Source organism: Lissotriton helveticus, chromosome 4_1, assembly GCF_964261635.1.
Source record: "Lissotriton helveticus chromosome 4_1, aLisHel1.1, whole genome shotgun sequence".
In the NCBI taxonomy this organism is placed as follows: Eukaryota; Metazoa; Chordata; class Amphibia; order Caudata; family Salamandridae; genus Lissotriton; species Lissotriton helveticus.
The window spans coordinates 7,171,542-7,189,858 of record NC_136063.1 but is presented as its reverse complement, the minus strand read 5'-3'; the positions used below and the strand labels follow the sequence as shown (position 1 = coordinate 7,189,858).

The 18,317-nt window shown below is 48.3% G+C and overlaps 1 protein-coding gene across 1 annotated transcript; it reads right to left on the bottom strand.

The window, feature by feature from the left end:
- Nucleotides 1-795: 795 nt before the first annotated feature.
- LOC144826873 (lymphocyte antigen 6E-like) lies at nucleotides 796-16,528 on the bottom strand. Its single transcript, XM_078685333.1, has 3 exons — nucleotides 16,450-16,528; nucleotides 3,259-3,375; nucleotides 796-1,052 (listed from the first exon to the last, which is right to left on the bottom strand). The coding sequence occupies exons 1-3, from the start codon at nucleotides 16,499-16,501 to the stop codon at nucleotides 796-798; spliced, it is 426 nt and encodes a 141-aa protein (XP_078541459.1). The 5' UTR covers nucleotides 16,502-16,528.
- Nucleotides 16,529-18,317: the final 1,789 nt, after the last annotated feature.

Genomic DNA, 18,317 nt, shown 5'->3' with positions numbered 1-18,317 from the left:
CTTATTAGAGATTCCTCTCACTTTCGACATGTGGCCCATCACTGACCAAACATCGATGCCAGTGTAGAGACTGGGTCCGACAGACGGTTGATGACTCTGTGTCTGCTGATGGTTTCACCTCACCTGGGCAGATTACTGACACTTCGACTGCCAGTTCCCGGTTTCCAATGACCCGATCAGGACGTGTGATTCAGGTTACACGATGATTAATTGAAGAATTATAATTGCATATGCAATAATATTCATCTATGTGTTTATTTATGTATTTATTCATGTATGTATTAATTATGTAAAAAGGTGTAACTTTTTATTCAACTAAGTGGTTAATGCAGTGTCTTTTAAATAAAATTATGTTGGGACTCTTTTGGTTCCTACTGTACACAGTAGGCTGGTGACATTAGCATTATACCACCTGTCCTTCCAGCAGTAAAATATGAGAAGGTCTGAACAACCCTTCCTTACCTCACAGACTGACTCAGAGAAGAAGGCGATGTCACCCATCGCAAAGGAACGCACCCTCAGGCTGTGACATCTGCAGGCGACACCCCAATATCCGTTTGTCCCTCATAGACCACCCATCCTTCCAGCAGTGAGTACGAAGCAGGTCTTAACAACCCTCGTGACCCTCCCTTACCTCACAGCCTGGCTCTGCCCAGGAGGGCGCGCCTGCCCGCTGACAGATAGGGTGCCCTCAGCCTGCAACTCCCACAGGTGGCACCCTAAGATCTGAATGCCCCCAACGGACCACGTAAACAACATTGATCAGGGAGTGTGTCTGAACGACCATTCCTTACCTCAAAGCCTGCCTCTGACCAGGAAGGCACTGACGCCCGCTGCCAGGTAGATGGCCACGTAGCCGGTCCTCAGACTGTGCGCTCCATTGTGGTTGCAACGGTTACTGGTGCAGCAGAAAAATCTCGTCTTAAATTCCTCGTTGGCCTCGTTGGCCTCATTGGCCTCGTTGGCCTCGTTATCCTCGTTGTCCTCGTTATCCTCGTCAATTTCCTCCTCTGGGCAGGATTCACTGCAAAACTTTTTGATGTACATGGTATCTTTGAAGGAAAGGAGGAAGGGCTGGTCAGAAGGTAGTGACGCGCTCTGTTCAGCACCAGCCATGTAAGGTCGCGCGCCTCCCAAAGGGGTCAACAGTAAAGCTACTATCACCAGCAGTGATGTCATTGCATGTGCCCCCATGTCCCCTCTCCTCAGATCTTCGTGGAAAGATCTGAAATTATATCAGGGTTCTCTGTGCCCTCCCTGGCTACAAACCAATCTCTTTCATTCGCAATCTGAGTGCGCAGCGTGGCACTCTGAGGTGCATCGTGTGGAGAGCTTGCTACCATTCCTCCCCCTGGCATGGACGCCTGGATTGAGCGCCATGAAACCGTTGGTGAACGTGCGCGGTACAAATATTTTTAACGTAACGTAACATGGACCACGTGGCACTCACAGGGGTCAGGGAAGCTTCAGATGCATCTTGAAGCTTGATGTACACGTGTTACCAACCCTAGACTCCTGGGGGCCCTTTTCTAGGTCTTGCCTACAGATTACCACCATCTGCCAGTTTGTGCGGGCCTACAACACTCAAGGGGAGATTTAAAAGCCCCTTGTGCCACGTTTGCGTCACTTTTAACATAGGAAAAGTGACGCAAAAGTGGCGCAAGGGGCTTGTAAATCTGCCCCTTAGACTGGGTTTTGGAAGAGGCTGCGACGCTCACTCTGCCTGCATTTCAGTAAGGTTTACTGAGAGCGCCTGGACTGGAGACCTCTCTCCTCCTACAGGCCCACAACTCTACACCCCTCCCCCCCTGAATGCTGCAGAAACCAAATGATTTATACAAAAAGTGATGGATGAAAGCTTGAATGAATCTTATGCACTGGTGCTTACTCAGGGCCGCCTCCCAACCCATCGTTCTTTTGCTCACCACGCCGCCTCATCTTGAACCCAGCCATCTACTATGAGTCGTGACCCTGATCCTACTCGGTGACACGGTGTGCAAAGTAACAATAGAGTGGGATGCCGGCAAGTCATTACCCGTGGCTGACATTAATTCAAGCATTCATTCATCCCCGATGTTTCCTTTATCGTGTCACCCTAAGTGGGAGGGGTATGCCCAGACGTGGCTCTCATGCTCACTGGGCCACTGGAACCAAGCTGCCCCAACGAGGGTGAAGCCGGTCTGGGGTTGCTTGTGTTCCGGTTCAGGGAGGACCTGGCTCGGTCGTTCGGGCTGGTCTGTTCCCATTGAAGCAGGGTCAAGACTAATTTGCATATAGCTGCGTCTAAACTGAGGTGGCATGACGGACAAAAAATGATGGACTGGAATGCAGTCCGGGTAATTACCAGCAGCTGAGATTATTCAAGCATCTTTCCATCATTTTTGCAGACGAAATGGCGAGAGCTTTTTTTGCAGTTCAGGACAGGTGGCAAATAAAGGGCGGGTGCTTTTCTTTCATTTCTGTGCCTTCCCCTGAAAGCTGGTATTTTTAAGTTGGATTACTTTGTTAAATTCTATCAGGAAATCGCAAACAGCTGTGTATAACAGGGTGTTTTCCCTGTTTGCATTTCCTTTGGGTTGCAATTGGCTTGCCTCATTAATATTCATGAGATAGGTCACAATTTGAAACCCATTGGGAATCACTAAGAAGACGCCAGCATGTCTGCGTTTGCTGTTCAATAAAGCATTGGTTTCTTTCGGAGATGCAACCTGATTTCCTGTAATGGAAACGGGGTGCATTTCAAAAAGAAAAATGCAAAGTTTTCTTTTCAATTTTTAATACTAGGTGGGTAGTGCTCTGTGGGACCACGGCCTGCCCTTAAAACCTGCCTGCGCTGCCATTCACTCTACCTTTCGGTCACAAAACATTCACACATACCACTGCAACTCGGTATTAGGAAAGGAGGCCCAAAATTGGCTTGGTACACGTAAAAAGGATTTTGGGGGTTACAAACAAAACCTACATAATCGGGCCCCTAGTTTTTGGCCCCATATAGTACCGCACCCTGAACAACTCTAGGTAAAATAATATTATAATGCCAATAACTCCAACAAACGCAAGACCTATTGCGTTTATGGCCCCGCCCCCTCCTTCTGATAGGCCTGCACTGATGACGTCACAGATATTATAACCAAATCTGTCAGGACAGTTTAAGCTCTCTGTTGCTGGAGGCCTTTAAAGCATGTGTATGGACCTGCAGAGGGAAAGGAAGACATACCTGTCATGACGTCACGAGTGACGCGCACCTGAGCTCCTTACCTTTTGATTTGGTGACGTTGGTGACGCAGTAGTCCACCCCCATGGCTTCTGTGCACCTCACCTCTTCGCGACAATTGCGATTTATGGACGAACATTGAAAGCAAAGCAAGGAATGAGCTGCAAAGAAATAGAGGAAAAATCAGAGGCATGCCCATGGGAGCAAACACCTGTCAAGCAAGGCCTGTCTCTGTGCTAGAACCCTGCAGGGCCTTTCCACCTGTGCAGACCAACTCTCTCCCCCAGCCCTGCTCTCCCCAGCCCGGCTTCTGTGGGAGCTCCCTGCAAAGCCTGTCCACCTGTGCAAACCAGCTCTCCCCAGCCCTGCTTCAGTGGGAGCTCCTTGCAAGGCCTGTCCTCCTGTGCAGACCAGCTCTCCCCAGCCCTGCTTCAGTGGGAGCTCCTTGCAAGGCCTGTCCACCTGTGCAGACCAGTTCTCCTCAGCCCTGCTTCAGTGGGAGCTCCTTGCAAGGCCTGTCCTCCTGTGCAACCAGCTCTCCCCAGCCCTGCTTCAGTGGGAGCTCCTTGCAAGGCCTGTCCTCCTGTGCAGACCATCTCTCCCCAGCCCTGCTCTCCCGCAGCCCTGCTTCTGTTGGAGCTCCTTGCAAGGCCTGTCCACCTGGACAGGCCTTGCAAGGAGCTCCCACAAAAGCAGGGCTGGGGAGAGCAGGTGAAAGGAGGGGACAGGTAAGGAAAGCATCTGGCTGTTACACAAGTGAACTGTCTAGATACCCAGACTGTTTGCACTGTTCATCCAGCAGGGTGGGCTCCAGGAACAGATGCTTGGGGCTCTGAAGACAAGAGCTGGCTGACGCTGCCGAGGTTGGGTCTATCTCAGTGTCTGAATCAAAAGACAACCAACACAACAGGAGCAGACCTTTGTGTCTGGGAGTTGTCGTTTTGATCTTGACATGCTCAGCAGTGTGTTGCTGCCCCTAAGTACCTGCTGATGGGGAAAGAACTCCCCTTCCTGAAGCCCACCGGAGGAACATACTTTTAGCACGATATCTGTTTTAGCGTTAAAGGTAAAATATGTCACTTACTTTCACTGTTTGTATCTCCCTCCAACACATATAAGAGGTGTTTGCCAGATCCCTAAGTGATATCAACCATTGGCAATGCCAATAGGTGGGAATGAATGAAGGTGTCTTTTATGTCTTACCCTCAGTAAGTCTTTGCACTCATGCATCTATTGATCATTCCACTGACTCATCCTTCCAGTGAAACATACTGCCTTCTAATCATGGAGGGCAAAGGTTTGCAATCACACAACTGAACATAGCAGTGGGTGCTCATTTTGCAAATGTATTGTAAACAAGTCTAGCATTGTCTTAAACTTCAAACATGGCTGCCGCATTTAGGACCAATGTGTTGGCCATCTTGGAATTGCAAAGCAGAGATACACTGTGAAGACCAGCATTTCATAAGGAACTCCTGGTTTAGTGGAAGTGCCCACCTGGAGTGTGGTAGGGTACAGATGAAATTAACCATAAGCTAGGAACCCAACAGCGCTTTCTAAAAAAAGCTGTAGTATCCTCTTAAGAAACATACAATAAATGCAGAAGAAGCAAAGCAATGAAAGGAAAACTATAAAAGGAGACAATTCAAAACTAAAAGACTGGCCAAGCAGCAGTTATACTGAAGAAATCTTCTTTTTCAGGTGGGTGTGCACACAAGAACAGATATGCATTATTCAAAAGCTAATGACTGATGCAGACAGGACCGGTACCCCATGCCGTTCGCTGTCATGGGTGATAGTATAAATAACACTCAGACAGGACAATATCAGAACCGAGTGGACGCAAAGGCCCTCTGTGTATCTATATGGATATATATTTATGTGATTATAGTCAAACTGTGAGAATGCAATCTTCGAGCACCTCAAGGGGCGGGTGCAGAACCCAAGGGGCTTCAATCAGTCAATCAAACAGCACTTATAAAGCACGGCTACTCCTCCGTGACGTGTCCAGGGATGGAGGACCCTGCTGCTTAGGGAGGGGTCATTTGAACAGCCCACCCTTCTGTCCTTTCCTAAACTCCACTTAGTAGCGGGGCAGCGGGCATGGCTATAGGTATTTTGCCGTCCTTTCAACAACTGAACTAATATGTTCTAGTTGAGGATAATTCCTCCTCTGCCCCTCGATGCCTTAAAGACATCTAATATGATTCTCTCTTTTCTTGAGCTCGCCGATTTTTGGTAGGAGCTCACACTCTGAAGCAGAATATTTTTTTGCTTTTTTTACACAAGAATTTAGGATTGGGTACGCCTTTTAGGGGGTGTTGACCGTCCATTTTCTTGGTATTTTGGTCCTGATGAAAACCTGGCATTCTCCATCATAAGGTTGAAACATGTAGACCAGACCACTTGCAGAGATACTCATGGTCATAATTACCCTCAAAGTATCTCCACACTGTTTTTAATATTGTCCAGTTGCTCACTAATAAAATATATTTCTTGAGTTGATACCAGGACAATTTTTAATATCCCCTTTTTTTGCACCCAAACACAAAACCAGCTTCACTGTAATCCAGGTGTTGCAGCACACCCTGGTGACGCTCGGGCATCAGGGTGGACCCCGATGATGAAGCATGTCACCACTAGGTTGGTGAGTGAGGGGGTTTTATAAAAGGAAGAATTTTTTCCTTTTTCTCGAACACACATCCCATTAAGATTTCTCTAATCTTTATGGCGATACTCCTTCTTTGTTTGCTACTTTCCTAAACTCCAACAGAGAGTACTAGGTTGAGAGGTGAAGGGGAGGTCGTTTCCAGGACTTTGAAGTGAGTAGGGAGAAGGAGCGTCCTTTGCTGTTGCTTAGGTGGATGCAGGGGGAGGGTAAACGAGGGAGAGGGAGGTGGTAATCAGATGTGTGGTGGGTCGGTGGAAGTTCAGTCGATGGCTGATGTATGCTGGTCCTTGGTTGCAAAGGACTTTGTAGGTGTGGATCAGCATCTCGAATTGGCATCTCTTGTGAACAGGGAGCCAGTGAAGCTTCCAGAGGTTGGGAGTGATGTGAGTTCGCTTTGGGAGGTTGAGGATGAGTCTGGCAGCTGACTTCTGTATGGTCTCTCGTCTCTTCAGGAGGTGCGAGGGGTTTCCTACGTAGAGTGCATTGCCATAGTCTAGCCAGCTGGTGACCAGGCCTTGAGTGACGATTCATCTGGTGTGGACGGTGAGCCATTTGAGGATCTCACGGAGAAGGCAAAAAGGGAGGAAGCAACTTGCGGGGGAAACTGTGTTGATCTGGCTTTTCATGCTGAGCTTGCAGTTCAGGGTGATGCTAATGTTGCGGGCATGATCTGTCAGAGTGGGTGAGGGTCACCACGCTTCATTTCCACATACTCTGTTGATAACTTTCAACATCAGGTGCAGCACAACAGCTGCTGATGTTCAATCCATTTTTCTTTCAACAATCACGGTAAAAGTAAGTCAGTGTGTTTCGGCATTACAGTCTTTTTTCATTTTTTTATTTTTTATTACAAGATTGTGGCAGATATCTAAGAAAAGATTCTAGCAAGACCTATTACAGTGTGAATCTCTCCCTAGGGATTCTCAGAGGCAGTAACTGTTTGATTTGGGGGGTCTCTGGTTGGCACAGATAGGTACTTGTGAAAAGCAGGGACCCTCTCCTCTAGTCAGGATTAGGGGATTACCCTCTTAAAATAACCCCTGCTCACCCTCTAGGTAGCTTGACGTGAGCAGACAATACTTATTTCAGAGACGTTGTAGGTTAAGCATTTGTGAACACATACAGTTACTCAGTGACAACACCACAAATGGACACAACACTAGGATTATATAAAAAAAGAGGTATTTTTATATAGAGACTTAGCACAAGACCAAATAACGACAAAAATGAGCCACAATACTAGTAGCAATAAAGAGTTCTTGTTGAAATGCTTATTTTAGAGTTCTGTGCGCTTCATACCCTTTGTCCGGCTCTCACGGTGATGAAAATGCCCAGAAAGAGTCAAACAGGTGCAGCAGACGCTCCGGTCCGGTGCCCACACAAATGCAGTGAGAGTCATTCACAGTAACTTAGCTTTGGTGAGTTCATCACGGACGAAGCGTGAAAAAGAAAGTGTTGTACTCGGCGATGTCCTCCTTTCGCGGTGCGAGCTACGGCTCGTTGACGGCACCTGTGCGGGTCATTGAATGCAGAGTCGAGTTGCTTGAGGGGATGGTGTTTTGTGCGGTGCGAACTATTCCGTTGCAGCGTACGAGCCATACCTTGGGAGCTGGAGTCGTACAGTCCTTGAAAGCGGAGCGAGTCGGGCAGTGCGATGCGTACCCAACTCCGTGCGATCCTCGGACTCTACCTCAGCAGTAGTGTGCGCGTCGTCCCGACCTGTTGCAAGTCGATGCATGAAGCGTTGTACACCGCGGGGTTTCCCAGTCACAGTGCGAGCGGCGGCTCGTTGACGGCGCTTGTGCATGTAGGTGAACACAGAGTCGCGTTGCTTGTGGTTGGTGATGCTTTCTACGGTGCGGTCAGGCTGCGATTCGATTGTACGAGGCACACACAGCTCCCGGCCTCGGCGGAGACTGAAGGCAGTGTTTCCAGCGGCGGTTTGCGAGGCGGACGAAGTCCACTAGTCCTGGGACCTCGTTCAGGGGGCAAGCTTGCTTCCAAGCCCTTGGAGATCTTTAAGCACAAGTTGAAAGCAAAGTCTTTTTGAAGTCTTTCTCTGGCCTGGCCTGCAGTGGTTGCAAGGCAACCACTGCAAGCCAGTCCCCCAGGTCAGGGACAGTACTCCTCCTTCAGCTTTCCCAGTTCCTTCTCGTCGGGCAGAAGTTTCTTCTTGCCCCCACTATCGCAGCCACCCCAATATCCACCAGTTTTAAAGGATCCGTAGCCCCTTCGAGTACCACCTCCTGTCTAGAAGACAAACCATATCAGCCCTACCATTTGCCCCACATCTCATAAAGTTTCAGAGGACAACCTCTGGCGACATAGAGTGGTTCTTCCTGTTTAGTGCATCAGTCCATTCCGGATGTCGACAGAGAAGCTAGGTGTCTGTGGTAAGTTCCAGTTCCTTGCACTGTCCCTTTCAGCTATTAGTGTTGCTAGGCCAACTAGCTTTCAGTAACCCCTCATGCCCCAAAATTCATCAATATGCCCCAGGACATCAATTTTGCAGTGTGAGCATAGGAGGTCCTTCCAGGATTCCAGTGCTGGGTGATCAATGGACATAGTCACACCATATGAGATAAGTCTGCCTGGCAGAGGAGCATCTCGAGCATCCAATGTCGGGCAGGAGACAAGCGTGCCAGAGCTTTTGAGGTGCCATATACACGAGGTGCAGATATTGCTGATGAATTAGTCTAAGATGTTCAGAGATGACAATCTTCCGAGGGTCAGTGCATGCTACTCGCCATGCCACATCATCTAAATTGCCAACCCATCCCTCCACCGGAGCTGGCCCAGCCTCTCAGGGGCATTGCAAACCAGGGAGCGGTAAAGCTGGTGGATCCCCCCTCTGCCCAGGGTGCCCATCAATAATCTAGCCTCCAAAGGACTCTATTCAGGAAAGCCCATCAGATGTGCCCCAATCAATCAATCAATCGGTAGTTTGTTTAGCATGGCTACTAACCCAAGAGGGTCTCAAGGCACTCGGTGGGGGGCTGCTGATCCGTCTGAGCGTTGGGGTTCAGTCGAAGAGCCAGGTCTCGAGGTCCTTCCTGAACTGTGTCAACAATGTGAATTGCCTGAGGTGGAGAGGCAGAGTGTTCCAGTTCAGGTAGTGAGGAATGAGAAGTATTTTCCTCTGGTTGTAGTCTTGTGGATCCGTGGAACGGAGAGCAGGGCGAGTTGGGCAGAGCAGAGGTATCTGGTGGGTGTGTGGAAGGTGAGGCAGTTGTTCAGATATTCTGGTCTTGCATTGTGGAGAGCTTTATAGGCATGTGCGAGGAGCTTGATGGTGATTCTCTTGTTGATAGGGAGTAAGTGGAGTTGTCGGAGGTGTTGTGTCATGTGGTTATGACGGGGATGTAATGAGTGAGCCAGGAGAGGGGGATATAATGCAAAAGAGGTTATGCAAGCTCACAGGGCTGCTGCGGTCACTGGTTATATAGTTCCTCATAGTAACCTGCGAATACATTCACAATTGCCTCTGGGGTGGTAACCGAGAAACCAGTCGAGTTTTTGATTGAGGGAATTAACCTAGATTCAACTCTATAGAGGAGAGTACCACTGGTGGCAACTCTATATAGGAGAGTACCACTGGTGGCAACTCTATAGAGGAGAGTACCACTGTTATCTCCTTGCTCGTAAATGCACTGGATGGATGCACACCGGCATTGTCAGGCATCTTGAAAGGCTCACATTTGCATGGAGACCTGATCTATTTATAGCTGATGGCTTAAAGTTTCATTGGCGTTGGCCGCCATTGCTGTTTCCAGAGAAAGTATGTGAGACTCAAGTTCTGTCAACTGTCAGTTGCGGTGGCTATATGAGTGTTTGAGCAACGTTTCATCCACCCCACAAAGTATGGCTTTCCCTGACGCCCATAGAGTACTCGCCTTCTAGACCATACTGTTGTTAATATCGAAGTTGGGATCCAGATCTTCTGATAGGTGGTCGAGAAATCTGTCATTTCTGCGTAACCAGATGTTAAGATACCACAAAGGTCGTCAACACTGCATGGGCATCTCAAGCCGGAGCAATAGGGGAGAGTTCTCTGAGATTCCGCATGGCAATACTCCAATAGCTGAGGTAAAAGTTATGTCTGTGGCAGGGAGGAATATGGAGTCAATTTGTGACAGGGCTTTCATAGAAGCATAAGTGTGGGTGTACGTCCGTTCTGGAGGATACCGGATCCACCAAATGTTGCACAGACACAGGAAGCCCATCCAAGAGACTAGAGGCTTGCACAGCACATAGCAGCCATGTGAGGGAGGCCGGAAATGTCCATATCATGGTCTGAGGAAGCATTAAAGATCCACCCAACAAGCAAATGTCCCATATGGCAGCGCAGACATTTCCTCTGCGAGGTCTTGAAATGTCTGTCTATGTAGCTGTGGTGGAATGTATACACTTAGAATATTATAAGGCCTCCCCTCCAGGGTCCCAACCTCCCCAATGAATATGCCGTGGGCATCATGAATAATCTGGGTGACTACCAGGGGCACGTGTTAGTGAAGTAATATCGTCACCCCTTCAGATCCCCAACCAAAACTGAAGTGATAACCAAACTGACTCAAAAAAGGACACTGAGTGCCCAAGAGGTGCACCAGGGAAGGACTGAGGGGAACATCTCCACTGAACACATCAACCTTTAGATTTGGATCAGTGACAAGACTGGGAACGGGTGGTAGCCCGGACAAACAAGCCCCGGCCCAGCTCTGCATCCCGATCAGGAGACACATAACATCAAAGAGATTTCTGTTCGGTGGTCCATGGCTCTTCAGGGCTGTCAAAGAAATGGGATCAGGACCCCTAGAGGACTTTCAGCTGTGCCAGGAAGAGCAGCATGCATTGGAGAAATATTGCAGTGATTTTACCTTGACTACATTCCTGTTGAAGAATGGCATCTCATTCTCGAAAGTTCCTAGTTTCAGCAATTACAGGATGCATGGTGCTCCAGGAGGGGGACTCTGTGTTAAGACTCAGTATGCCTCCTGAAGGACAAACCAGGGCAACAAATTCCCCTCAGGGATCCGGTAGCTGATGCAAGTCTCAACGAAAATATCCGGCTGTGGGGTTTCAACTCCTTCAGGGAAGCTTTCGAACCGCAGATTACTACATCAAGAGTGGTTCTCTGCATCTTCTGCCCAGGACTCAAGGGTGCAAACAGTGGACAGGAGTGAGTTTACTTTTGCCTTAAGGTCTGATGTGTCATCCTCGAGAGTGCACACCCAGCCCTTCACCTCAGTGACCCTCCCAGCAACGTTGTGAAGCTCTTGACGGAGGAGCAGAGCATCTTATTGTACCCAAAGACCCTCTCTCCCGACTCAAGGACCTCTTGGGAGATGTGCATGAATTGTTGAATTTGGGCCATGTTTGTGGTTGCAGCGGGTTTGGTGCCTTGGCCTTCAGCCATTTGCTGTTTGGTCTTTCCCTATTGTCGCCTCTTGTGGAACGGTGTGGGATCACCCTTTGTTGCCGAAATGCAAAGAGAGAGCCGGTGATAGTAAGTGAGACAAGGGCATCCGGGGAACCCCAATAGTTGTGTCCCAGCACCAAGGAGGCAGCTGAGGCACCAATGGATCTCGAGTCCAGAGGAGACTAGACACTCGGAAGCTGTAACTCTCTTGTCTCTCTGAAGCCAGCCATTAGATCAGGGCAGAGGCCGTTCCCAGCACATGGGTCGGGCCTTCTTGAGATCCTGCCTCCTCGCAATTAGGGAGGGGGGAGCAGAGTTCTAGGCGGCCATAGCAGAGCAAAAAGGCGGGCTGTAGGCCTTGCCTCACTTGACAGGCCGTGAAGGAGGTCGGAGCAGCCCAGGAAGCAGAATTGGGACACAGATCATGGCCCCGGGCACACCATTCCCCACAGTCTGTGTCCCCTGCAGCCCCTCTGGCCAGCGCCAGACCAGCGGACGGCCCCCTTGACAGCTCTGGCTGGGAATCGCTGCAAGCCAATGCTGGGGAACAGGAGCCACACTATCAGTGCAGGCAGAGCACAGATCACTCTCCCAGTTGAAACCCAATCACTGGGGATATCAAGCCTGCAACCACAGGAAGGGCCTCCAGGGAGTCCAAAACAGAGTCGCTGTGTCACTAAGAGGGCCCAGGATTTTAGATGTACACAGGTTTCTAAATCTCAGTTTGTTTTGAAATATGTTTTTCACAATTAATATGCCAACTCTCATATATTTCTTAAATGTTTTTATAATAAAGATACAGACTTTGAAATCTGAAATATTTTTCATAGTCAACAAATCAGTTCTGGAGCAGTTAGAAATGGCTTATCAGCATAATGAACTGAGGCCTCCTGCACTGAGCATAAGCTTTCCCAAAAGACAACCAGCAAGGCATCATACAATTACAAAGTTCATAATACTACAGTTGCCAAAGTAAAATACTGACTCTGTTAAGATGACCCAATAAGTTTAGAAAGAATATGAATCTTCTACACACAAAACTGCTTTCCTACTGCAGTGATCTGTGAGATTCCATGTAACAAAATACCTATCTGTAATCTTTAATATACTGTAATAACAAGGTACCCGTGAATACCTATTGTCCTAATCATAACTTTTCACTATAAAGAATAAGCCTTTAACCTTTACCACTTCCGTGTCACCATAAGCACCTCAGACCTGCTGTGTTGGTTCTGAATCCTTCCCTCCAGACAACAGTCAGGTATACAGTAATAAAATTACAAATATGTACAAAGCGCAGTTGTGAAAACAATCCAGAACCCCTTCTTATAGCTCCTAACGAGGAATACCTTAGTGCAAATCGCTGTGGTTTGTTCTTGTAAGGCACCGGCACAGAAACCCATGGGGACTATGGTAACCTGCGATATTCTATTTAACAAATTACCTGCCTACAGGCTTTGGCACAGTGTGATAACAATCCCCTCTTTAAAGCACACACCAGACCCGTCAGTCCTTAACCGCGATGAATTATCAGTCACTACCTGCAGTTCCCCACAGCATCATCACTCATTCAAAGCCTCTCCAGGTCAGGCATAGATGATCAGTGCATGACAGCCCAACAGTATGATCAGTCCCAGTAAAGCCGCTCAAGGTCATGCGTATATTATCAATGCCTCCACAGCCACACAGCATGCTCCGTCCCAGTAAAGCCATCATGGACACAGGGTTTATCCGTGGTACGTCGCCTGCTGGAAATCTCACCTGTGCCAACAAGGAGGGCAGCAGTCAGAAGAGACCCCAAAACAGTCCTCATGTCTTCAGAGTGGTGGAGTCTCAGACATGCAAGAATAGCTGTGTGTGGCGGTGCTGAGGTGTCCTGCTTTTGTGTGTTTTCAGTGACACACTTTGCCACCAATCAGACAGTGCTGGCCAGACAGACTAGATTTGAGGGTGTGATGAGTGACTCCTGGCCAAGGTGTTTGACTTCAACTCTCAACGGCACCCACATCCTTAAGTACTATGTAAATTCAAGTGTTACCTTTTCAATTTATCAATTTTGCTCATGAGAAGCACCCTAATACCTGCTCGCATGAAGTGTGCGCTACAGCACCTTCTGCGTAAGTAATTAAATATTCCACTGGACTCATTAAAGAGGCAGGAGTCATCATCACATGCACAAATAAGTGCAGGACAATCAGAGCGACACGTGGCTAATACAAGGCTCAGGAGGTAATGATGTGTATTTGAAGAAAACACTTCACTGACGAGTCTCGCAGGTTCCAGCTCAGCCACTTATCCCTTCTGTTTAAAAAGGCTCCCTTGAGGCACTGAGCTGACAAGCTTGTCGAGATGCACCTGTGCGCCAGGGAGAGGTACTGAGACCTGAGAGGATTGTGGCAGTTTTCTCAGTAACCCCAGATGAACTTCATGTTTATATCGCTACCGAGTAGGATAATATTCCAAAACACATGTGTCTAGAGATTCACATCATTAACCTGCACCAACTTTGATGAAACACTTCAACAAAAATTCAAGTAAGCATTTAAAGTGAACTGCATTTACCATAATGCTAAGGGGTGGACTTTGCTGGGAGGTGAATCAGTGTGCGCTCACCTTCCTTTCTGTTCAAAAGGCTCCCTTGAGCCAGCACTCTGACGAGCTTGTGGAGCTGCACCTGTGCCCCAGAGAGAGGTACAGAGAAATGAAAGGATTGTGGCAGCTGTCTCAGCAACCCAGATTTAATTTTTATTTATTGCATCCCCATCAGGAGGAGCATAATATCAAAGAGATTTCTGTTCGGTGGTCCATGCCAATAGCTCTTCGGGCTGTCAAAGAAATGGGAGCAGGACCCCTAGAGGACCTTCAGCTGTGCCAGGAAGAGCAGCATGCATTGGAGAGATATTGCAGTGATTTTACCTTGACTACACTCCTGTTGAAGAATGGCATCTCATTCTCAAAAGTTCAGAGTTGTGCCAATTACAGGATGCATGGTGCTCCAGGAGCGGGACTCTGTGCTAAGACTCAGTGTGCCTGCTGAACGAAAAACCAGGGCAACGATTTCCCCTCAGGGATCCAGGATCCGATGCAAGTCTCAACGAAAATCTCTGGCTGCGGCGTTTCAACTCCTTCAGGGAAGCCTACGAACCGCAGATTACTACATCTAGAGTGGTTCTACACATCTTCTGCTCTGGACTCAATGGTGCAAACAGTGGACAGGAGTGAGCTTACCTTTGCCTTAAGGTCTGATGAGTCATCCTCGAGAGTGCACACCCAGCCCTCCACCTCAGTGACCCTCCCAGCAACGTTGTGAAGCTCTTGACGGAGGAGCAGAGCATCATATTGTACTCAAGGACCCCCACTCCTGACTCAAGGACCTCTTGGGACATGTGCATGTCTTGTTGAATGTGGGCCATGTTTATTGTTGCAGGTGGTTTCATGCTTTGGCCTTCAGCCATTTTCTGTTTGGTCTTTCCCTATTGCCGCCACTTGTGGAACGGAGTGGGATCACCCTTTGTCGCCGGAATGCAAAGAGAGAGCCGGTGATAGTAAGTGAGACAAGGGCAGCCGGGGAACCCCCAATAGTTATGTCCCAGCCCCAAGGAGGCAGCTGAGGCACCAATGGAACTCGGGTCCAGGGGAAGCTAGAAACTCAGAAGCTGCAACTCTCTTGTCTCTCTGAAGCGCGCCATTAGATCAGGGCAGAGGCCGTTCCCAGCACATGGGTCTGGCCTTCTGTAGATCCTGCTACCTCTCAACCTATGGCGGCAATTAGGGAGGGGGAAGCAGAGGTCAAGGCTGCCATAGCAGAGCAAAAAGGCAGGCTCTGGGCCTTGTCTCACTTGACAGGCTGTGAAGGAGGTCGGAGCAGCCCCGGAAGCAAAATTGGGCCGCAGATCATGGCCTCGGACACACCATTCCCCACAGTCCGTGTCCCCTGCAGCCCCTCTGGCCAGTGTCAGACCAGCGGGCGGCCCCATTCAGAGCTCTGGCTGGGAATCGCTGCAAGCCAATGCTGGGGAACAGGAGTCACACTATCAGTGCAGGCAGAGCACAGATCACTCTCCCGGTTGAAACCCAATCACTGGGGATATCAAGCCTGCAACCACAGGAAGGGCCTCCACGGAGTCCAAGGCAGAGTCGCTGTCTCAGTAAGAGGGCCCAGGATGGTAGATGTACACAGGTTTCTAAATGTCAGTTGTTTTTAAAATATGTTTTTCACAATCAATATGCCAACTCTCATATATTTCCTAAATGTTTTCATAATAAACACACAGACTTTGCACTCAGACATATTTTTCATATTCAACCAATCAGTCCTGGAGCAGTTAGAAATGGCTTATCAGCGTAATGAACTGAGGCCTCCTGTACTGAGCATAAGCTTTCCCAAAAGACAGCCATCAAGCCATCATACAATTACAAAGTTCATAAAACTACAGTTGACAAAGTAAAATACTGACTCTCTTAAGATGACTCAACAAGTTTACAAAGAATATGAATATTCTACACACAAAACTGCTTTCCTACTGCAGTGATCTGTGAGATTCCATGTAACAAAATACCTATCTGTAATCTTTAATATAGTGTAATAACAAGGTACCCTTGAATATCTATTGCCCTAATCATAACTTTTCACTATAAGAAACAAGCCTTTAACCTTTACCACTTTCGTGTCACCATAAGCACCTCAGACCTCTTGTGTAGGTTCTAAATCCTTCCCTCCAAGCTACAGTCAGGTATACAGTAATAAAATTACAAATATGTACAATTCGAAGTTGTGAAAACAATCCAGTACCCCTTTCTCATGGCACCTAACGAGGATTACCTTGCTCATGTAAGGCTCCGACATAGAAACCCAGGGCGACTATGGTAACCTGCGATATTCTTTTTAACAAACTACCTGCCTACAGGCTTTGGCACAGTGTGATAACAATCCCCTCTTAAAAGCACACACCAGACCCGTCAGTCCTTAACCGCGATGAATTATCAATCTGTACCTGCAGAGCCCCACAGCATCATCACTCATTCAAAGCCTCTCCAGGTCAGGCAGGGATGATCAGTGCATGCACAGCCCCACAGCATGCTCAGTCCCAGTAAAGCCATCATGGACACAGGGTTTATCCATGGTATGTCGCCTGCTGGAAATCTCACCTGTGCCAACAAGGAGGGCAGCAGTCAGAAGAGACCCCAAAGCAGTCCTCATGTCTTCAGAGTGGTGGAGTCTCAGACATGCAAGAATAGCCGTGTGTGGCGGTGCTGAGGTGTCCTGCTTTTGTGTGTTTTCAGTGACACACTTTGCCACCAATCAGACAGTGCTGGCCAGACAGACTAGTTTTGAGGGTGTGATGAGTGACTCCTGGCCAAGGTGTGTGCCTTCAACTCTCAACGGCACCCACATTCTTAAGAACTATGTAAATTCAAGTGTTATCTTTTCAATTGATCAATTTTGCTCATGAGAAGCACCCTAATACCTGCTTGGATGAAGTGTGCGCTGCAGCACAATCTGCGTAAGAAATTAAATATTCCACTGGACTCATTAAAGAGTCAGGAGTCATCATCACATGCACAAATATGTGCAGGACAATCAGAGAGACACGTGGCTAATACAAGGTTCAGGAGGTAATGATGTGTAATTGAAGAGAACGCTTCACTGATGAGTCTCTCAGGTACCAGCTCAGCCACTTATCCCTTCTGTTTAAAAAGGCTCCCTTGAGGCACTGAGCTGACGAGCTTGTCGAGATGCACCTGTGCGCCAGGGAGAAGTACTGAGACATGAGAGGATTGTGGCAGCTTTTCCAGCAAACCGCAGATGAAGTTCATGTTTATATCTCTACCGAGAAGGATAATATCCAGAAACATATGTGTCTAGAGAGTCACATCACTAACTTGCACCCACTTTGATGAAACACTTCAACTCAAATTCAAGTAAGCATTCAAAGTGGACTGCATTTACCATAATGCTAAGGGGTGGACTGTGCTGGGAGGTGAATTAGTGTGCGCCCAACTTCCTTTCTGTTCAAAAGGCTCCCTTGAGCCAGCAACCTGACAAGCTTGTGGAGCTGCACCTGTGCCCCAGAGAGAGGTACTGAGACATGAAAGGATTGTGGCAGCTTTCTTAGCAACCCCAGATTTCGTTTTTTATTTTTTGCATCCCGATGAGGAGTAGCATAATATCAAAGAGATTTCTGTTCGGTGGTCCATGCCAATGGCTCTTCTGGGCTGTCAAGAAATGGGAGCAGGACCCCTAGCGGACCTTCAGCTGTGTCAGGAAGAGCAGCATACATTGGAAAGATATTGCAGTGATTTTACCTTGACTACATTCCTGTTGAAGAACAGCATCTCATTCTCAAAAGTTCAGAGTTGTGGCAATTTCCGGATGCATGGTGCTCCAGGAGTGGGACTCTGTGCTAAGACTCAGTGTGCCTGCTGAACGACAAACCAGGGCAACACATTCCCCTCAGGGATCCAGGATCTGATGCAAGTCTCAACGAAAATCTCTGGCTGAGGGTTTTCAACTCTTTCAGGGAAGCCCACTAACCGCAGATTACTACATCAAGAGTGCTTCTACACATCTTCTGCTCTGGACTCAAGGGTACGAACATTGGACAGGAGTGAGTGTACTTTTGCCTAAAGGTCTGATGAGTCGTCCTTGAGAGTGGACACCCAGCCCTTCACCTCAGTGACCCTCTCAGCAACGTTGTGAAGCTCTTGACGAAGGAGCAGAGCATCATATTGTACTCAAGGACCCCCTCTCCCGACTCAAGGAACTCTTGGGAGAAGTGCATGTCTTGTTGAATTTGGGCAATGTTTGTCGTTGCAGGTGGTTTCATGCTTTGGCCTTCAGCCATTTGCTGTTTGGTCTTTCCGTATTGTCGCCACTTGTGGAACGGTGTGGTATCACCCTTTGTTGCCGGAATGCAAAGAGAGAGCCGGTGATAGTAAGTGAGATAAGGGCAGCCGGGGAAACCCAAATAGTTGTGTCCCAGCCCCAAGGAGGCAGCTGAGGCACCAATGGAACC

Bases quoted from the DNA above. Each gene is read 5' to 3' on its own strand.
- LOC144826873 (XM_078685333.1), bottom strand. From the start codon at position 16,501: ATGAGGACTGCTTTGGGGTCTCTTCTGACTGCTGCCCTCCTTGTTGGC. The intron at 3,376-16,449 runs GTGAGATTTCCA...ATTTCTTTGCAG, and splicing joins TGCCCTCCTTGTTGGCACAG to CTCATTCCTTGCTTTGCTTT. The intron at 1,053-3,258 runs GTAAGGAGCTCA...TTTCCTTCAAAG, and splicing joins CAACGTCACCAAATCAAAAG to ATACCATGTACATCAAAAAG.